This window comes from Nannobrachium achirus (assembly GCF_963921795.1).
Source record: "Nannobrachium achirus genome assembly, chromosome: 10".
Classification (NCBI taxonomy): domain Eukaryota; kingdom Metazoa; phylum Chordata; class Actinopteri; order Myctophiformes; family Myctophidae; genus Nannobrachium; species Nannobrachium achirus.
The window spans coordinates 48504546-48527075 of NC_137819.1; the positions used below are offsets into that span (position 1 = coordinate 48504546).

Below are 22530 nucleotides of genomic sequence, written 5' to 3' on the forward strand. Positions count from 1 at the left end.
TTTCTAATAATTGTAGTTGAGTAAAAGTATAGGCTTCAATATTTGCCTCTGATATGTAGTGGAGTAGAAGTGAAAGTATTGAAAATTGGAAATACTCAAGCAAAGTACAAATACTTCATTGTACTTATTGTACAGTACTTGAGTCTTGAGTAAATGTACTTAGTTACTTTACACCACTGATGAATGGTAAAGAACCAAGGAGGCAGAGGGGAGAGCAAAAGAAAGCGGTTTGCCTTTGTAGTCTAGAGAGGAATGCGGAAATGTCCCTGCTCTGTGTCAAACCTCTCTGAAGGGGGTCAGGCCACATTCAACCAGCGTGGGAAAGCCAGGGAGAGAGGGAGCTCAGACAAGAAGCGTTGCATATCGCTATATTTGTTTCAAAAAGCTTGACCCTGTAATATGTATACAACGACAAAATGTGACATAGCTCTGTTTACACGATGCTGTTATTATGGTTTATTAGGCCTATATATTTGACACTTGCTTTGGGAATGTAAACGTACGCCTATGTTTTCTCATTCCAATAAACTCATTTGAATTGCATATAGGCCTATCCTGAGTGGGAATATGGAAAAAGAAGTGGAAAATGCGAGGAAGAGAGGGCAAAATCACGCGTCTCGCTGCCATTGTCTTGTGACCTCGCAAAAAAGGTTACAGTGCGCAAACGGTGGATAAAAGTGCATACAAGTATCAATACTGCAGTATATAAATAGGCCTACTAGCTCTGTTGCAAGTAGGCCTATAAAAACTCACCAGTGGTTCTCAAACGTTGTCATGTCAAGGATCCCCAGTTTGACATGCATTCGCTACGGACCCCCATTTAATGGTATTTCTATCTCTGAGACCCTAATTTAGTCATTTATATTGCAAAAACCAATCTTCAATCAATTTATCTTTGAGAGTGTACAAATGGGTCCATTTGGTTCCATTAATAAACTTTGAGGCTATAGGCCACATACATACCCGGGCATAAGGGTCCATTTGGTTCCTAACTATCATTTAGCTGAGGACCCCCTGGAACTCCCTCAAGGACCCCTGGGGGTCCCCGGACCCCACTTTGAGAACCAATGCTTTATAGGCTACCACTTGTGGAATACGCCCCCCCCCTCCTCCCTTGTTTTAGTGTTTTGTGTGGCAGTAGTTGTAGTGTTTGGAGCGATGGGAGGTTAGAGCAGCAGCTACCTGTGTGTGTGGCCCAGCCATGGCGAGGACAGGACAGTGAGGGATGCGATGCAGGCTGCAGGACAGCGTTTCTCCATTCATCTAAAGCCAGCGATCATGATAACTCCGCAGTTTAAAGGACGTGTCGACGTCGCGAACTTTTTGTTGACAACATAAAACAAGGTAAAATGCGCGACCGGGGTTATATTCTCTGATTAAATCGGGATAAATTGGCAATTCATTAGCCTAGGTTAAGAGTAAATGACTTGTTAAATACTTAATATTAAATATAACAACCCCCAGCCTGTATTTTTTTCACATTATTTTAATGCACACACAAATAAATTAGAGAAAAATGTTAAAAGTCGATGAAACACTTGTATAACCACACTAAAAATCTGTTCTGCCCGTGTGTCCTTATAGGAATAGCATGGAGTTTAGAAGTCTAGTTTAAATGGACTGTTGTGGTAGGAAGTTTAGACAATGCAATCAGTAGCCACGTGCTCCACAAACTGTGTCGCCTCAAACACAGGCTTTGATAAAGAGGGCAGAGAAAATAGTTTTGTCGTTTCGTTGTTTATTTAAGGGCATTGGCTTAATTATTACTGCAGCTTGGAATTCTTTATTTAGTTTCTTTTGCACAATTTCCCCCCCACCCGAATAACTTTAATTTATCGTAGCCCAAACGTGGACCATTAATCTCGAATAACATTGTTAGTTGACGAGATCACGAAGACACCGGTCGCAACATAACAGAAGGTATTACATATAGCCTAAGACTACTTTTTTATTTATTTTTTAACATTATTCTGTGTTAGAGAGGTAGGAGGACATGAGTTGATATGCGTAATAGGAGGAGGAGTGGAAGTTGGACGCATCATGGGCTCTTGTGTTGATAGTCGGAATAAAACATGATGACAGTTGTGTTATCGCCTACCTGGACTATTGTTTAATCCTGATTCGCAGAGGTGGTGATTTCTTACATCTTTGTCTCTCTGTTAATCTAGGCAACACACGTGCCAAGACTTTTCTGTGAGGATGCCTTTGTGAAAACTGTGGCTCGTCACACTCGTTGGGATTCCCCGCAATATTTTCAACAAGAGAAAGAGAGAAAAAAAATCTGCAAAAATGGACAAAGAAACTATTGGCACTCAGTATGAACCTGTCGCCGAGATTGGCGAAGGCGCCTACGGGAAGGTGTACAAGGCGAGGGATCTGAAGAACGGGGGACGCTTTGTAGCCCTAAAAAGAGTTCGGGTGCAGACGGAGGAAGAAGGAATGCCTCTCTCCACGATCCGCGAGGTGGCGGTACTGAGGCAGCTGGAAGCCTTTGAGCACCCCAATGTTGTCAGGTAAGAGGTGTGTGTGTGTGTGTGTGTGTGTGTGTGTGTGTGTGTGTGTGTGTGTGTGTGTGTGTGTGTGTGTGTGTGTGTGTGTGTGTGTGTGTGTGTGTGTGTGTGTGTGTGTGTGTGTGTGTGTGTGTGTGTGTGTGTGTGTGTGTGTGTGTGTGTGTGTGTGTGTGTGTGTGTGTGTGTGTGTGTGTGTGACACCCTAATGTTGTCATGTAGCAGTGGAGAGGTAGGCCTATGTGGTTTATGTTGGGCATAGAAGAGCTCTGCTTCAGAAGGCACACCTGTCATACATTTAATTTATTGATCCATCATTTGCAGAAGCTCATGATTTTTGACTACGAGCTTCAGTGAAGTCCACATCTAATTAAATATAAACAAAGAAACTGAAATCCTAGTATAAAAAGTATGACTGTTCCATACTTGATTCGGTTCCATACAAGCCTGATTCACTTAATTGCATATTATAAATGTTTGTTTATTTAAACCTTTAGCTGACACCTTAATGTCTTCCTGGGGTCCAAGTAGGTCTACTTCTTGCTGTGCATGCACTGTATGCCTCGGTAATTCTTTCAGTTTTGGAATGAGTGAGTTAGTCAGACAGCATCTTGTAAACTCAAGAATAGTTCTTGATATTTGTTGTATTATAGCACATAAAGACCTTGTGTTAACTGTGAGTGCACATGCATGTCTTTCTGCTTCCCTTGGTTTATATTGGCCAACATGTTGCCCCCAAGAATCTTTTATTTTAATGTCTTTGCTTCAGAAGAGACACCTGTCGTACCTTTACTTTATTGGTCCATCATTCAGTGTCAGTGAGTTTAGTCCTTGGTATATGTTTTATTATAGCACATAAAGAGCTTTGGACTAGGGTGCAATTTAAATGGACACTTAAAGCCTGAATAGTGCTCTGCTCTAACAATAATTCCCCAATGAATCAATGAATAATGGAGACTAATGGCTTCTTCTTAATAGGATTACAAGGATTTTTGACCCATGGGGGAAGACAAATAGGTCAGCAATTATTGAATACACTCCATGTTTTATTTATCGCAAAAGGAACATTTTGGGGGAAAATATTTAAAGTGAACTTAAGTGGGAAAGCATTTGTTTTAATATTCATAGTTAAGGCTGGTAAAATTGGTAGAGTACAAATCATAAAGCCCCACAGGAGCCACGCTTCTCTCCAGTCAAGCCAAGCCGCATGGCCAGGCTAGGCAGGGTGCATTGTGGGCCTTCTGTGTAACTCCAGGCAACCCCTGGATGTTTGTAATGGGGCCCATTATTCATTCCATATGTTGAGTGTCTACTGAGAGCCCCCATTGTAGCCCAACAATCAGGCTGCGAGGGGCGTTTAACCCCAGCACCTCTAGGGGAGGGTGTGTTTTATTCTCTGACATCATATACGTTAATAATACCTTGAAAGAAAGAATCTCCTCTCACACGCTCTTTCCAGGATCTCCAGCCCCACTGATAACAAGGTATTCGCTCCGGCGCTTATTGGTGAGAGAGGAATGGAAATGCTTCCTGGGGGATTTAACAGTGTTGTTCCAGGCTTTGATTCACAGCGGTTTAGATTAGCCGGTTTCAGATGAGTTATAACTGCACATCTGCATGCATCAAAAAGTTTGTTTCCGCTGTTGATTTGGGATTAAGACCATGCCCCATCAATAAATCATTCATGGCACTTATCATAAAACTGTGTATTTCTTCCGTGAATAATGATTGGTTTTGCAAGATGAATGCTACTATTGAGGGGATGTAAATACCCTTCATCAATCTTGACATCGGCTCATGAAAGCCTTGTAGGAAACAGACCTCGTCACCTCTCATTGTGCGATTGGAGCACGCCACGGTCATGTCTTTGAGGGAATTCCATCCCGGATCCCAGATTGCACGCTTGGTTGCCGTGACGAGAGATGCTACCCTAGAATCAGTGACAGATAGGCCCCAGCAAGGGTTACCATGGAGCATCAGGAGTTGTTATGGTGCTGGTAGAGGAATGCTGGTTGTGGTCCTCAGCTCTTTGAAGAAGACATACTGGATGGCTTTTTTTCCTCAGCTTTTCACCGAAGCCTGCCTTGGCAGCGCTGCTGACATAATCTGGATTCTTGGCCGTATTTTGTTGCCTAGAGAAACACAACCGTAAAAGTTGGTGTGTGGTTCTTGATGTGCTTGAATCTCCACAAGTGTTGCGTGAGTGGAGTCATTTTTCAAGAGCCACCTGGGCCTTTGTCCACTGATGGCAGAGTGTAGGATAACAACATTTATGGCTGGGAAATGATTATATTGATATCATGATATGATCTGGCATTAAGTGTTTTGTCCTGGTTTGAATCACATAAGTTGTAATTCACACTTTAGAACAAAGAAAATGTAAAAACATGAAAATGAAAATGGCAGATCTAAGCTCAACACACTGCTCCGCATTGTGAGCTTCTGGACCTGCTATTTTCACAATATTGTTTATTTTCATTTCTATTATTGCCACTATACATTATTATCATAAATATTGTGCTATTTGATTTTGTCCATATCGCCCAGTCATAGCAACGTTTTACTATACAAAAGGTTTGGTCCCTACTTTGCACAGCCGATCCGACCAATATGTCTGAGTGACTGAGTCATAGTTACAGGGGCGTTGTCAAAGTACCCGTTGTACCCGTCTTTCTGTGTCCCTTTTGTGCCCATATATGCAGATATTTCTTATCTAACTGTGAAATTTGTCCTATCCTATAATATAGTCTTGCTCAGGGACACACATTGACACATTGCTGGCCTGGCCTGGAATTGTACCTGGGACAACCAGGGCCTAAGTACTCGGCTATGGCCTGCGACACGTTGTGAGCTTGCAGATTGACTATTTGCATTGGTATAACTACAAATATTGGGAAGATATCTTTAGTTGTTGCACTGTTGATTTAAAATGAATACTTCTAAATAGTCCACCCATTGACTCTTGGAATGCACAGTGAAACGGGTCTGTCACTCTTTTAGCACAAAGTAATGCAAACAAATCAGATTCTGTCAAATTATAACATTACAAAACCAAACACTGCATTTTTTATATAACAATGTAAATTTCCTGTTGATTTTACAATTTGTATTAGGAAGAATATTCAGATTTTGAGTCTTCAAATGGTAAAAACCAACCGGAAGTTGTGACTTCTGTGCAAAAGCCAATGTGGAGAGTATTTTTGGAATATCACTTTTCTTTAATCAACAAAGCAGCTATTACAGATGTCTTGCCAACATTTGGAGGTATATCATGTCAAGGGAAACACACACAACCCAAACCTTTACAAAGAAAAAATAAACTAAACGTTCTTGTGTATACATAGTTTAGGGGTTTTAGTTTTTTGCATGATGCTTAGCATAATTTCCCTTACTTTTAGAGTAGGTTTGAAGATATGGAATATGATTTTAAAATACTGGAGAATCAATCACAAAAATGAAAGACCTTTTTTTTATTGAATGAACAGGGCTCCAGTAACATCAAAGGCAAATGTCAGAAAACAGGTCTGGACAGTTATTTGACACCATCAACAAATTCCTTTATTAACAGATTCAAATTCTCTCTAAATAGATTAGATAAGATTCTCGGCAAGGAAATGCAGTAGTCTATTCATGTTTTTCATTCATATTTTGTTAGCAAAGTTTGATAGGAAGGGTGACGTTCTTATTTGGTACATTTTGGAAGTGCTAAAATGTGAATAAGATATTAGATTTACATTATTTTCAAAAGCCTGCATTCTTGTTATTTGTGTATAGTGTTTGTTTTTATTCTATGTTCTCTTGTCATGCTTTATTTGACCATTATAAAGCAGATTCTTATGCTTTCTAGTTGATATTTAAATGAAGGCTTGCTTGCTCACAAAGTCACTACTGTTTCAGCCACTGAATGATCTGTGATCCTCGCTGGTTCCTTTGGCTCTAGGTTGTTCGATGTGTGTACAGTGTCTCGGACGGACCGCGAGACCAAGCTCACCCTGGTCTTTGAGCATGTGGACCAGGACCTGACCACCTACCTGGAGAAGGCTCCCGACCCGGGGGTACCTCCTGAAACTATCAAGGTAAATACTAGGCAGTGGTGTAAAATCACATTTAAGTACAATCTTTAGGTATTTGTATTTATTTGAGTATATCCAATTTCCATTACTTTTACATCTACTCCACTACATCTTTGATCCAAATATTGTACTTCTACTCCACTACATTTATTTGAAAACTTTAGTTACTAGTTACCTTGCAGATATAAATTATAATATTATTATTTATGCATTATTATTAGCCCTATTTTATTGTGGCTATTTTAAAATGGCCTATCTACATGCTCACAACGCGTTCAATTCCGGACTTTAATTGTGACAGAGTATTTCTACATTGCAATATTGATACTTTTACTTAAAGTGGGCAAACAAGAGAAATCCTTTACAATTTTTGGCTAAAATTGTTGATGATGTCACGGCGCGCCCGTACTGTACCATAGTTATAATGTACTGTACCTACAATGTACATTCTTTGGCTCGGTACTTGGTCTGCTCTTTTTCCCTGTACACCAAACCTCTTCACTGAAAATAGCAGGTCTAATGTTCCCTCCAGAATAGGGATGTGAGGGTTCAGGTGGTTACTGTAAGTACCCCTAAGGACCCCCTAGACTAGAGGTCACAGACCCCCCGTTGAAGAACCCTGCGCTATGAGTTGACTATTTATCACATTTCAGTGTAAATTAGGTTTTTGGGTCATCCTCTTTTCCATAGTCTATGGCAGAGGTGTCCAAACCTTTTTCAAAGGGGGCCACATTAGAAAATATTAAAACACCTAAGGGCCGACTATATCTCCTGACAAAATGTACTTTCGGACGGCCCATAACAAGGTCATGCATCGCTTTTAAACGATTTTATTTAACTATCATCAATATTTAACATCAATGGTCTTTTGTCTGCTCTGAACAGAACACAAATAACTTATTTCACATTACCAAATGTAACCAGACATACAAGGTAAAAAATACAAAAATACAATAAAAGTTCCTTTCTTTGACCCCATCAAAATTAGACAATCCTGACAAATTATACTCTGTGATATTCTTGTTTGAGAGTGTTAGCGGGCTGTTTATAATAGAATTTAGGAATGAAGCCGCAGGCCGTGTAAAATATGTCCTTGGGACGCACTTTGGACACCCCTGGTGTACGGGGATGAATATTGTGTCAATGGATGTAGGTGTATGCTTTATACATTCTCGTGAAATGTTCTTCTGCACAGGGAAGTGAAAAATGCTTGCATATGGTCTTTAAAAGGATTTAATTAAGGCTGCATTGGCGCATACATTTGTTTATGAAGACTTGTATACAGTGTTTCCATATGGAACCCTTTTAGGAGCCAAATAATGTATAAAGCAAGCTATAGAACCAGAACCTTCTTGTTTGTAAGAATAGAGTTATATAGTAGAACCACCATGCCACCGGCATGGTGGTCTGACTGGTCCGGGCACCCTAGGCTGCAATGCCAACCTGACAGTGTTGCGGGTTGCGGGTTTCGAATCCCGTTCCAGACGACCGTTGCTGTGTGTCACTCCCAGGGGTGTTGTTGCCTGGATTATTCATGAAGCTTTCCCGGAAGAGAAAGATCCCATGATTGGCCGCTGGTTGCGCTGTTTCCCCCCCCCCCCCCCCCCCCCCCCGCGAGGTACCAAAAAGATATTTTCTCCACTGGACCCCATTCATTTTGCTCTTTGATTTTCGAACCTTAATAAACATCGTCATAAATACTTTATGGTTCCTATCGCTAGTGAAAATTACCATGATATGCGTTTTGTGCAAATGTGGTCCCATTTATGTTAAAATTGATGATAAAGTTGCGGGGGGCGTGGCCAACTAAACTGATACCAGCCGGCTGTGTTCTTCTTCGTGTGCTGTATTCGGGAGTCTCCGACCACATTCTCCCATGTATCCCTGCGGTTGCATGTGACCGTTAGCGGCCAATAGCATTCCTTATGATTCCTGGGGTACCATTCAAACAATGAAACACCCATACAAGGGACAAAAAAGCGCCATTTTCGCTGCATAGAAACCAATGGCTTCGCACCGTCCATATTTTTTTTACAGTCTATGGTCACTCCCCATATTTCTCCCCATTTCCTGTCAGTCTACTGTCCTGTCAATAAAGCCATAACAGCCCAAAAATAAATCGTAAAAAAAGAAAAGAATGTAGTTCCAAGGGGAGTATTCTTGGCCTGGGCCAGGCAGAGACACAGACGTCCAACATCAAGAGGTGCTGGGGCGTTTTGAAGGGCAGCACATGTGGCAGATGGGCTCCAAATTAGAGGCTCCATGCCTTCTCTATTTTCATTCTGCCCTCTCGTTCTCCCAGCTTTTACTGTAAAGTGGATCGCAGATGGAGCAGAAGCCTATGTGTGTGGGGTGTGTGTCCCTAGACTGAGGGCAAGCAGGGACCCCACAGGAGTAGAAGCAAGGGGTTTGTGTGTGTGTGTGTGTGTGTGTGTGTGTGTGTGTAATTGAAAATAGACCACATGAGAAGATTTAAAATGAAAAATTAATTTGCGGATAATTATTGCCTATTTGCCCCACCGCCTAAAGTAATTGTTGGAGAGCATTCTTTACCCGGAGCTCCTCACCTTATATCAATCATTCTTTCTCAGCCACCTAAGAATGTACCTCAGGGTGTAGCACATTCAAAAGCAGCACAGTTTATCACCACTATCAACTTTCTTTAATGCATTGAACAAATCCACCCCTCAGTGTCCACTTACATGTTGCCCAAAAGATCGGAAATGGACGTGTCGCCAGCTCCTCTCTTCTATCACTCACCCTTTTTTTATTTCTGTCTTTCCCACGCACACCTCCTTTCCATATCTAATCTTCTGGTTGCGCCCTGGGGTCTGTGGACGTATCATGTAAAATATTGGAGAAGCGTCTCTATTTTTGGAGGCTAGGTGGAGGGGTGCTTGAGTTTAATGTGTCAAACTGAAAACAGAGAAGTAATTGAAGCTAAAGTGACTGTTGTTTCGAAGCCCGGGGTTGAGTTTATGTGTGAAAGTTTTGTGTTGGGCTTTAACGTCGGAGAGATACTGTACAAGCATAGACCAGTCTAGGATGGATGCTACCCGAGGCTTTCCCAGGGTTTAGGATTCTATTGAGATTGATACAGCATGCGTCTCTCGTTTCTATGCTTTGGTGTCTGTTATGTCACTATGTAGCTTAAAGGAGTAGTTCACCCCCAAAATGACTTTTTTTCTATTGATTACTCACCCCATGGAGACTTGAGTTAAATAATAGTTTTTGTTTTTTGTTGCATTCCTAAGACAAAAATGTGATTATTGTAAATTTACCCTGACTGTTTCCTCATCCAGTGCCATGCATTTGGGTCCCCATCCAGGGCCATGCATTTGGGTCCCCATCCAGGGCCATGCATCCGGGTCCCTATCTGGAATCAATGGGGGTACATTTACTGTAATCAAATCTTTGTCTTAGGAATGCGACAAATACAAAAAAAATATATAAAAAAAAAATATTATTGAACTCAAGTCTCTGTGGCATGAGTAATCAATAGAAAAAAAGTCATTTTGGGGGTGAACTACTCCTTTTTAAAATAAGTGATTTCTCAAGACATTATGAATGACATTATGATAATGTTAAAGCAATCATCTTTACTCAATCATTCCTTTATCTGAGCTATTTGATTATTAAGTATCTGTTAGCTGTTTATTGTTGTTGGGCCACTGGATGTTTTTACAGGATACATCTGTATACAGTGAATTGGTTTGCAGGGTAGACAGTTGACTGATGTTACTTGTCCTAATTATTGTGCAAAATCATTAGTTGGAACACTGATTATCCAATTAATATACATGGAGAAAGACCCGTAAATGTTATGAATATAATACTCTTAAAATCTTAAGTCATGTTTGTCAATGGTGTTGCATGTGCTCCAACACCAGATCCCAGAAGGGTCAACCACTTGTTGCTTTCGGGTAAGACTCTCTATGGTCCATACAGCTAGAGCCATGTGGGGACAAAAGAATTGGGATGGGGGGACAAGATGACACAGGCACCATCCCTCTTTATTTCCAGGACAGTGGAGACTGCACAGTAACCCCCAGAGTGCCCCCCCCCCCCCCCCCCCAATAACCCCATCTCACCCCACCCCCTCCAACAACTTAATTTACTCTCCCCCAAGACCAGATGACACCAGATTGTCGACCCCCACCCAGTCCTCTACACTTTAGCGCCGTGAGTGGTCTGCCAACCCCAGACCACCCCAACAAAACAAAAACAAAAAAAAAACAGCCTTTCCAAATTTAGCACAATCCTGCCCAGCCAATAAACCCCCCCCCCCCCCCCCCACACGTGTTGCCCTGAATGGCTGGTTTACCCCAGACCGGTCCAAAAACATTTTATCGCCAGCCAAACCTCCCTCCGATTGCTCCAGGCTAGCCCAGATGTAGAGCTCTCCAGCACCAGTCCTTACCCAGCACCAGGCACCCCATTCTGGGCCTGCCTGTCCACCTCAACCCACCCCCCCCCCGCCCTCCATCACCTGCTTATCCTTACTCAGACTCCAGACCCACCACATGGTCATTGATGAAAGAGGCCCTCCTCCAGGAATCAAATGAGCTGGAAGGACATCAAGCAGCCAGGCTGCCCCAGCCTCAGTGCTCCTTGGCCAGACCAGCGCTTAGGCCCCCCCCCCTCCAACCCCTCCTCTGCTGCCACCCTCCAAGCCAACAGAACTAGAGTCTCTGGGCCTATAAAGGGGGAGGTTAATGAAGCATGGGGAGGGAATTACACTAACGCTAACCCGGCAGATGTCCCACATTGTGCTTGGCTACAATAAACAATATGGCTGCCTCCAATGCATTAGCATCAGAAAAGGAGGCGCGCTCGGAAAGCCATGTTTTGACTGCGTCTTTGCAGTGGGCTGACTACGTCTTTCCTGGTTTGCCCTTTTTTTGTGGTGGGGTAGGGGAGGGCAGACCATTTTTTTTTTTTTTTTTGCTTTTTTCGTGCGATTTTTGTTTCCTCCCAGCCAAGCTGTTTGTGAGGCTTCTGGTGGAAGTGCTGCTGAAGGCAGTTGGGTGTTGATCAACACTTTCGCACTCTTGCGGTGCTGGTATCAAGTTTGCATCAGAGTTATGGGGTTCCTCACGCTTGCACTCCATGACACGAAGCGTCTTCAACAGTCTCATAGCTATCAGCCCCCCCGTTCATGTTAGGTCAGCCATTTTGACCATGCAGTTGAGTTCTTAGCTGAAATATTCATTATTAGTCAGTCAGCTGTGACGGTAAGGGTAACTGATACAACAGAGGAGATGGTGTGGAGGGCAAGAGGGGCCAAGATTGTTTGTGTGTTTGTCCAAGAGCCACACTTTGGAGATAATTGGTGTTTTGTAGGAAATGTTGCTGAAAGGAAGCACGGTGTAATGGCTATTTAAAGCATAGAGGAACTGATGGGGGTGATGCTATTGTGTCAGTCCCCAACCCCCCCCCCCCCTCCCCCAAATAACCAACTGCCTGCCGTTGTCCCATGTGTCTGTCTGTCGGCCCGCACTAGCTGGGTCACGGCTGGATGGAGCTGTAGAAAGGAAAGCCTGTTTATGCACCTTGCCTACCCTTGGTCAGAGGACACACACACACACACACACACACACACACACACACACACACACACACACACACACACACACACACACACACACACACACACAGACTGAGAGAGACGCTCAGAGAGAGAGACAGACATACAGCTAGAAGCAATCCTACCCATGCTTATGCACACAGATGTATACTCATGTTGACATTAACATGAAAGGGTGCACAATGCCCGCCCGTGTGCGCGCATGCACCACCCCTTTACCCCCAGTACTGCATGGGGGGCACCACCACCCCGTGCCCCCCCTTCATGGCCAGCACAGCGGCCAAGGCCCGCGCCGCTTGCTAATGTCTTCTGCTTGAGTGTGCAGCCCCTTGTTGCAGCTCCTTGAATCCCTCACCAGCTGGTAGGCCAGTGAATAGTGCTGTGGGCCCCTGTCCATGTCACTTGTGAGGTCTTGGCCGAGGTGTGTGTGTTTGTCTGTGTGTGTGTGTTTCTTTGAGTATAGGGGATAGAGCGCAGCACAGGCCCAAAACACCAGCCCAAATACAAGCCCAACCCAACATGGGTCTGCACGTTATCAGTACAAGCCCTACCTGATACCCAACACCAAATCAATTTGTTCATGTATTTGTGAAGGGCAATGCAAACAAACATTGTCAAGTTACAATAACATGATGAGACCGGTGTATTGCATATACGGTTTCTAGCCAAGGCTGATTTGTGACCGCTGTCTCTGCATTTCTGCAACAGACGTTTTAATCTCTCTCATGTGCGCATAGTGCAATCTGTGAATGCGCTCTGATACACTTGTACACAGACAGAGATTTGTTTTGGGGCTTTTTTTATGCCTTTATTCGACAGGACAGTAGACTGACAGGAAATGAGGGGAGAGATGGGGAATGACATGCGGCAAAGGTCGTCCGGATCGGGAATCGAACCGGCGATGCCAGCAGGCATCATAGCCTAGTATATGGTATGCGCCTTGACCACCAGGCCAGCGGGCGCCCCACACATGCACATAATTATGCTTCTAACTTATTGTGGTTTTATTAAACATAACTACAAGTGCTACCGACAAAAATGCTCACCTATTAATTGGCTACCGAGTGCTGACTGTCCATTAGAGAGACACGTAAGCAATGGTATTCCAAAGCAAGTTACATGATCCAGAAATAACATAAATGCCACCAACAACAATGCTCACAAATATTAATAGAGACAGTCTCTTATAGAGAAGCGTAAGAGAGCCGAAGTGCTTGTCAGGGTGGGGGCCCCCCAGTTCAAATATGATTATTTTGGGGCGTCACAGCTTGAAATGGTTCAGAACCACTGGTATTATAGCCCAAAATACAGTATACCCCCGCATATTAACTGGACTATCCCAGAATATACCCCAGGGTATGAAAACGGACTAGCCCACTTTAACCCCAGGTATAGTTTGTCTGGGCCTATATGTTTGGCTGTTACACCAGCCCTAATCAAAATCACTGTCGGGGCCAATGGTCTTGCAGACCTCTAGGACACATTGTGGCACAGCAGCAGGGCAGAAAAAGAGGATTCCCCAAGCCTTTCTTTTTCCTCAGTTTGCGCGCTGTCTGTCTCTGTCTTTATCTCCCTCTGCACTCTCTGTCCCCAGTTGTTCCTCAATCTGCCCACATCTCTCCCTATCTCCGTTCTGCCCCCACTGCCACTATCAACCACTGCCACCATGGTGAGTCCTTGGGTGGTTTTCTAGTAGAGGAAATGATCTTTAAGGCTATCATTGGAGCCCACCCACCCAAACTCCCTCTGTATCTGTGTTATCTTCCCTTGCTGTAACAGTTGGCTTGTGCAACGTTTGTACCTGTTGGCATCAATATAAAAAGAAATGTAATTAGAAAGATTGCATACTGGGAAATTGCAAGTGTGGTTGCCGTGACACGAGTCACGAGGAATCCACTGGGAAATGAATTCCGTTTTACCATTTATATTATACTAGAAGCTGGGCCGCCCTTCGGGCGGCCCAGCGTCTAGTCGGCGACCTGGCCAACTCGGAACAATGTAAATAGGGAATGAATGCCCCGCCCTTTAGGACCCGTTTTGACCATCTGTCTGCCTGTGTCCATTTATGCCCATATATGGAGATATCTGTATCTGTCTGTCTGTCTGTCTGTCGGCGTCCATTTTATGTCCATATATGGAGATCACTGCAGTTATAGTTCTGGGTCCATTTTATGCCCAGATATGGAGATATCTGTCTATCTGCGTCCATTTTATGCCCATATATGGAGTATCTGTCTGTGCCTCCAACTGTGTTGCAGACACAGTGCCGGTTCCCCCTTTAATGCAAACCTCATTATACCTGTTGTCATAGGACCCGTTTTGAACATCTGTTTGCCTGTGTCCATTTATGCCCATATATGGAGATATCTGTATCTGTCTGTCTGCGTCCATTTTATGCCCATATATGGAGATCTTTGACCATCTGTTTGCCTCTGTCCATTTATGTCCATATATGGAGATATCTGTATCTGTCTGTCTGCAATCCATTTTATGCCCATATATGGGGGCATTCATTTTATGCCCATATATGGAGAACGCGTGTGCCCGTGGGACGAACGGTTCTCGAGATACGCGGATTACATACATACATACACACACACTCACAGAGATTTTTTGTTGACTCATGTGGCGTATGTGATGTCAGAGCCTTTTATGAAGTGATGTCACAATGAGTCAGAGCTTTCGCCGATTTCCTCCGGAACAGCCTGATGTCAACAATCAACCCCGCATAAGGAGATTCCGAACGTTTCGCGCCGGTTCGGGAAAACCGCGCGTCGGGTCGGGTCGAGACCCGGCACTGCACTCCGTGCCGCGGCGGGGAACGCGCGTGCCGAATCTGAAGCCGGTGGGACGAACGGTTCTCGAGATACGCGGATTACAGACAGACACACAGACAGACAGACAGACACGCAGAGACTTCTCGCATTTATAGATACTAGAAGCTGGGCCGCCCTTCGGGCGGCCCAGCGTCGAGTCGGCGACCTGGCCAACTCGGAACAATGTAAATAGGGAATGAATGCCCCGCCCTTTAATGCAAACCCCATTATACCTGTTTTCATAGGACCCGTTTTGACCATTTGTCTGCCTGTGTCCATGTATGCCCATATATGGAGATATCTGTATCTGTCTGTCTGTCGGTGTCCATTTTATGTCCATATATGGAGATCACTGCAGTTATAGTTCTGGGTCCATTTTATGCCCATATATGCCCATATATGGAGATATCTGTCTATCTGCGTCCATTTTATGCCCATATATGGAGATCTCTGTATCTGTCTGTCTGTGTCCCTTTTATGCCCGTATATGGAGATCTTTGTGATTCTGCATCCATTGTATGCCCATATATGCCATATATGGAGATATCTGTTTATCTGCGTCCATTTTATGCCCATATATGAGATTTCTGTCGCTTTTTCAAACAGATGGTCAAAACGGGTCCTATGACAACAGGTATAATGGGGTTTGCATTAAAGGGGGAACCGGCACTGTGTCTGCAACACAGTCGGAGGCACAGACAGATACAGAGATCTCCATAATGGGAATAAAGGGACACAGACAAACAGATGGAGGAGGAGACAAACTTAATGCAAACCCCATTATACCTGTTGTCATAGGACCCGTTTTGACCATCTGTTTGCCTGTGTCCATTTATGCCCATATATGGAGATATCTGTATCTGTCTGTCTGCGTCCACTTTATGCCCATATATGGAGATCTTTGACCATCTGTTTGCCTGTGTCCATTTATGCTCATATATGGAGATATCTGTATTTGTCTGTCTGCATCCATTTTATGCCCATAAATGGAGATCTATGCAGACACAGTGCCAGTTCCGGAAAATCCTGATGTCAGACATCAGAATCCGAACCTTTCGTGCTGGTTCCAGAAAATCGTGTATCGGGTCGGGTCGGGTCGAGGCCGAGCACTGCACTACCTGCTGCGGTGGGGAACGCACGTGCCGAATTTGAAATAGGGAATGAATGCCCCACCCTTTAATGCAAACCCCATGAATGCCCCACCCTTTAATGCAAACCCCAATATACCTGTTGTCATAGGACCCGTTTTGACCATCTGTTTGTCTTTGTCCACTTATGCCCATATATGAAGATCTCTGCACACACAGTACCGGTTGCAGAAAACTCTGATGTCAGACTTTATGCCCATATCTGGAGAACGCGCGTGCCGGTGGGAAGAAGGGTTCTCGAGATACGCGGATTACATACATACATACACATTCACAGAGATTTTGTGTTGACTCATGTGGCGTACGTGATGTCAGAGCCTTTTATGAAGTGATGTCACAATGACTCAGCGCTTGCGCCGATTTCCTCCGGAACAGCCTGATGTCAACAATCAGCTCCGCATAAGGAGATTCCGAACGTTTCGCGCCGGTTTCGGAAAACCGCGAGTCGGGTCGGGTCGAGGCCCGGCACTGCACTCCGCGCGGCGGCGGGGAACGCGCGTGCCGAATCTGAAGCCGGTGGGACGAACGGTTCTCGAGATACGCGGATTACAAACAAACAAACAGACAGACAGACAGAGATTTGTCGCATTTATAGATAGATATTGTGATGTCAAGTGAAGCATGACCAAAAGCTTCACTGTGCAGCCGTCCAACCCGGATGACATTACTCTGAAAGTTTACAACCCTAACTAACCCTACTAACCCTTTACTATATAAAAGCTGCACAGCAGCTGAGTAAGAACAAACGTGATCTGGGTCAGCACGGTTCAGATTACTACTGTAAAGGTGTCATGGCTACAGTGGCCACGGTTGTCTCTGAGGTCACCATTTGACCATAAAAAGAATGGGATCTCCAATTAGCTATAGCAGGACAGCTGCTGAGAAACCGAGGTTCATGCTTCTACAGAATGAGGCCTCTTTCCCTTCTTTCTCTCTCCCTTTCTGTCTCTCATGCTCTCTCTCTCCCTCAAATGATCTCCCTCCCTCTGTCTGCCCCCCATCCTCATCAGTTATCAAACATCTGCCCCAGTCTGCCTTAAAGAGACACGGGCCTCTTCTAGCTGACTCCCTCCATACAGCAGTGCTTCAGCCATTTCATTTTTGTCTTTTGCTACACTGTCTAGTCACAGAGTGATCCATTCAGGCCTGTTGTGGCTTGGTTTGAGAAGAGAAAAGAATGCAAACGTTGTTGTACTGGAGCAGGAGGTCATGAGGCCTATATTTGTCCTATTTTCTTCTTATGTTTGATCATCAATTAATTCAAATTCAGGCCCTGTTAAGATGCATTCTATCCAGATTTGTCAGATTATGTCGACATCCAGTTGAGTGACCACTTTGTGATCAGATTGCTACAGGGGACCACAAGGTTGAGCTTGCAGTGAACTTAAAACATGCTTCAGAAGATTGTCAAAACGGGGCACCCAGTGGCTTATCTGTAAGAACTTACCTGTAAGAACATAAAAAAGGCTATAGTCGGAGCTGGCCTGTGTTCGAATATGTCCCGATTGTATTTGTTACATGCCATCCCCTCTTGTCCAGCCTTTCCTTTCTCTCTCTCACTGTCACTAAAAGAATGTTCTAATCTAAACGAATCAGAACATACTAACAAAAGAACAAGAAAATGCTACAAAAGCGGCCACAACACAACAGATGTTTTCCGGAGGACACTTAAAGGGGATGGAATCACTCAGAAACTAAATATTGTAATATTTAACAAAATATTTGGTTTCGTAAATAAAGCTGACAACTCTTTATTTATGCAGATTTTGTGCTCGCTACAAACATGTGCACACATGTGTCCCTGACTGCCTCGGAATATAGCCTGAATGATCAGTTCCCAAATCCCAATATATTCACACCTGTATTTAGAGCTGTCCACAGATTTATTTTCCTTTTCAGTGTCTTTTTTTGTTGTTGTTGAGTACCAGTTCTCATTTCCAATAACAATCTGGTTCTTCACGGTACTTTCTTATAATGTTGCTGGAGCACATATCCCTCTCTCGCCTGATATCAAGTTCACTACAGACCACACCTTAAAGGATGACACTTCAGAGAAGGATTTTTTTGGGGGGAAAAAATAACCCTTGGAGAATGTTTATAGTTAGGTCAGGTTTAGGTCAGGTGATGATCTGGAACCTGAAAGAGAAATGCCGTTAGGGTATAAACAATTCATTTTTTTACAAGCTCCCATCATTTGCATTTTTTTAAGAAAGGGAAGAGGAATAGAGATGGAAAGAGGGAACAAGGAAAACAAGTCAGATATACCGTAAGTGTATACAACGGTATATGGTTAGAATAAATGGGAACGAGGCAGATGTAGCAACCAATGTATACGTGAGGTGCAGAAATAGAATAGCAGCAGATATAGAACATATACCCTTTGTGCGTATAGTCTTGTGTGCAGGTGAGACATGTTAGTGTAAACATAGGTAGCAGGCACTTGTACACATAAGTGGCGTTTCCATAAACTTATTCGAATTAGGGAAGCGAATTATCAGAAATACGCATTAAGACAAAGCGAATTTAGCATGTTTCCATTTGCGGGTGTCATTCGAATTAGCGACGTTCGCAAGAGTTGATCGGGCTGATTTTTTAGACTGAACCTGAGCACTGCACCGTCTGCACGTCTGACTGCTGTGACTCGGTCGCTGTCTAGTAGTGGGAAGAAGGGATTATCAGTCATCATCATGGCCCCAAATAACTTTTAAATATATTACAATTGGCGACGAGTCTCTTACGAAATTGGCAAGAGTTCCTCTCAATACATAAAGCTACCGGTTCACCGGGAAAACCGCGGTCGCGTCGCTGCACAGTGCAAGTTTCAGCGTCCTCTGGAAGGTCAGGTGGCCGATCTGCAAGCTCACAACGCGGCGCGGAGACGTGGATGCGAGCTGCTGTTGGGCACTTCAGGCACGCAACACCATGGGATGAGGAAGGGTTCGCTCGCCACCGATGGCTTAAGGTGAAAACGGGAGGAATTTACACATGGTTCGTGTCACTCCGTGTGTAACAAACAACAGGTTTGTTTTGTGGGCTAACGCTATACCATGGACAAAGCGGCAGGGGAAATGGACCTAGAACGTCATAATCTATTCGTATTTATTGTCTGACCCGTTTCCATTCACTTATGCGTATTTAGTTTATTCGATAAAGGCTCAAAATCCTCCTCCTCCAAGCGGATAACTTTTTTTGCGGATAATGAAAGTTTATTCATATTTTGAAGTGTTTCCATAAAAACATTTTGCGAATAAGCCGTTAATGCGCAAAAAGTGGCTTTATGGAAACGCCACTATAGACATCAAAGGGGGCTCAAGCGCCTGCCCTTTTACCCATCTGTAAAAAGTGCCCTCTCCAGACTATGAATGCAGTTTTCACTATGGTGAAAGAAATGCAAATGCCCTCTTTCCATGCCATACCTGAAGGCAGCATTCTAGAGAATTGCCCTGTCCAGACTCTCCTGAACTTGAATGCAGCATCTTATGTTGAAAGAATTGCCCTTTCTGTGTAGAAATTATGCGTATGAGTGGTATAACGCTACGAAAATAGCCGACCTCAAAGCTCACAATGCCTCGCTCTCTGCGACGCGTTGTAAGCTTGGAGGTCTGCTATTTTCGATATTTCCAAAGGAAAGTTCAGCCCCTGCCTCTCTAACATTCTCCGCACGTCCCTGATAGGTGGCAGTTGAAGAGAACAGCAGCAGCAGACCGCCCCCAATTTGTCCCAACTTAATCTGTTGTGGTCATTTTGTCCCTACAGGACATGATGTACCAGCTACTCCAGGGCCTGGACTTCCTGCATTCACACCGCGTTGTTCACCGTGACCTGAAGCCCCAGAACATCCTGGTGACCAGCAATGGCCAGATTAAACTGGCTGACTTTGGACTGGCCCGCATCTACAGCTTCCAGATGGCACTCACCTCTGTGGTCAGCATCTGTTCTGTTCTGTCCTGTTCTGTTCTGTACACTATGTCAGTGGGTCTCAACCTTTTCATATTTTAACTGGGGACCCCCACACCCTGACGAGCACTAAGAAATGAGGCATTACATTTTATGTATTACGGTTCTATTGTGAAAATAGCTGATCTACATGCTCACAATGCCGAGGCGCTGTGAGCATGTAGATCGGCTATTTTCACAATTTCTGCCTCTAATATTTGACAATTTGGCCAATGTTTAATTTGTCTTTTTAGAGGCATTAAAACGTCCTTAAATTGTCACTTTACAAATGTGCATAACCCTCTATATACACTTAAACTTTATGTTAGTTGATTTACTGTTGAGAGAGAAAACAATGTTACACATTAAGCTGATCATCTGGGGACCCCCCAAAATAATTTGTGGACCCACAGGTTGAGAACCACTGCTGTACACTATGTAACTGTACTCACCTGTTGAGGTTGAGGAGCGTTCCAGTGAGCATAGAGTGACAGTCAAGCACAGCGCCACCACCAGGTTCTATACAGTAACCACGAGCACAAGTCTCCACCTGCTGCGTTGTGGCCATGATGACCGCTGCATCTTTTGTGTTACCGGCCCAGCATTCTGTTTGCTAGATTAATACATACTGTAAATAGTAGAACATGGATTCCCAGATGCCCTTTTGTGGGAATCTAGTACTGGTACTAAAAATGAAAATTCAAGACACTTGTCCTAAAGCAATTACAGAACAAAGCCTTCAATGAATAGCTCATTCTAATGTTACCTTAATGTTACTCTAATGTTTGCAGTATATCTGTATATCTGCATGATGGCACTCAAATTTCACATTTAGATTGAATGTCGGCTAGCTGCCTTGCTAAAGTAAATCCTTATAATAGTGAGATCGCAGAGCAGAAGCAAAAAGTAGCTAAATGAATGCTAAATAAATAGGTACAAGGGAGACGAACATGATCAAAGTTAGCATGTGGGGAATCCCTGCCACATTCTTAAGCACACCGACATGGGCTGATGGTGCATCAGGCGAATAAATAACTGAAAATGCACTATTGCACAAAATGCACTATTGTTAGGTGTTTGTTAAAAGGTTAAAGCTCTCTATTCTGATAGTAATCATTGCGATAGTGTTTGTTCAGTAACAGAGGTGTCCCTGTCTCTCCAGAACAGAAAATACATTTTCAACTGGGTTGCCAGTTTCAGCCAGTCAGGAAAGGACACCTATTTCCAGAGCTTCAATTTTTCCATTTCTGTCTGCTCTTTTGTTTCATCACTTCAAATTTCACCTGGTTGTCCTGTATCCTGTATGAGTTCTCCTCTGATTGGATGAAATTGGTAGCCTGACCTGAAAATGTATTTACTAAAGTTTACTAAAGAGCTGGAGAGAATGGTAGACCTGTACAAACACTCTATAGCAAACCAAATATCACTTACACCACCTTCACCCACTTCAGTGTTCATACTGTGCACATGTGAAGCCCTATAACCCTATTCCTCATCGCCCACATCGGATAAGGATAGATCTAATATGATCTTCTGCATGAGTCACACCGCCTATTTTCATTCTCTGGGGACCGTCCACATGCCAGCTGGGAATGTGGCGTTGTCCCGGTCTGGGGACATGGATGGCCTCGTCAACATCATAATCCGATGTCAGACTCAAGCCCGGATCAGAGTCTACGGTGGAGAGCTATCCACCGCAAATTTGAGGTGGAAAGCTTTCCACCTCAAGTCAGAAAATAAGTGAAGGCCATCATAGTCAGTCACGGTGAAGTCCTTTTCACCGTGACTGACTGGTCTAGGTCGACCAATCAGTGAACGGGGTGAAGAGCCTATCTGTCTGATAGTAAAAACAGAGAGATGTGTTGGGACTCGCGGTGGAAAGCTCTCCACCGCGAGGAATGATGTAACGTTGTAGTTTCATGACTCAAAAAGACTCGAAAAGACTACACCGCGGTGGATAGCCTTCCACCGCGGACCCGACTATGATCCGGGCTTCAGTCGGCTATGGGACCGCTTCTCCATTGGATCAAGGCCGGACCATTCTAGAGGTTCCTTGTCTGTTTCAAGGTAGAACCACCGTACAGGAGTGTTCATATTGAGCTCAAGCGTTTACCTGAATCAGACTCTTGAAGGACCAACATTTTTATGAAAGGATGTACCTAATCTCTTGGTTGGCTGCATTTGTTTCAGGCTGTCTGTTCAGAACAGTGGTCCAAGGGTGGAATCTGATTAGGCTGGCTCACTGTTTAACCAGGGTTTAAAGGCAATGGCAACAGTATGCAGTGTAAGATGAGAGATCGTAGTGGTCGTGGTTGTAGTTAAACGGCGAAGATACCACTTTGTTGCAGTCAAACAGTGAAAATATGACTTCCTGCTGTTCTACGTCTTTACACAACTGATTATTTGATGATTTGACATTTACTGGTATTGTTCGGATTCCTTGACTCCCTGCCGAAGAATTCA

At 43.9% G+C, this 22530-nt stretch overlaps 1 protein-coding gene across 1 annotated transcript in view; it reads left to right on the top strand.

Moving 5' to 3' along the window:
• Positions 1 to 1218: 1218 nt before the first annotated feature.
• Positions 1219 to 22530, top strand: part of cdk6 (cyclin dependent kinase 6) — a 53640-nt gene continuing 32328 nt past the window's right edge. Inside the window, exons 1-4 of the mRNA XM_080735850.1 lie at positions 1219 to 1344; positions 2169 to 2513; positions 6448 to 6583; positions 19888 to 20055. Of these exons, the coding sequence (XP_080591976.1) occupies positions 2290 to 2513; positions 6448 to 6583; positions 19888 to 20055 (528 nt within the window). The 5' untranslated portion in view covers positions 1219 to 1344; positions 2169 to 2289. The remainder of the gene's footprint in view (positions 1345 to 2168; positions 2514 to 6447; positions 6584 to 19887; positions 20056 to 22530) is intronic.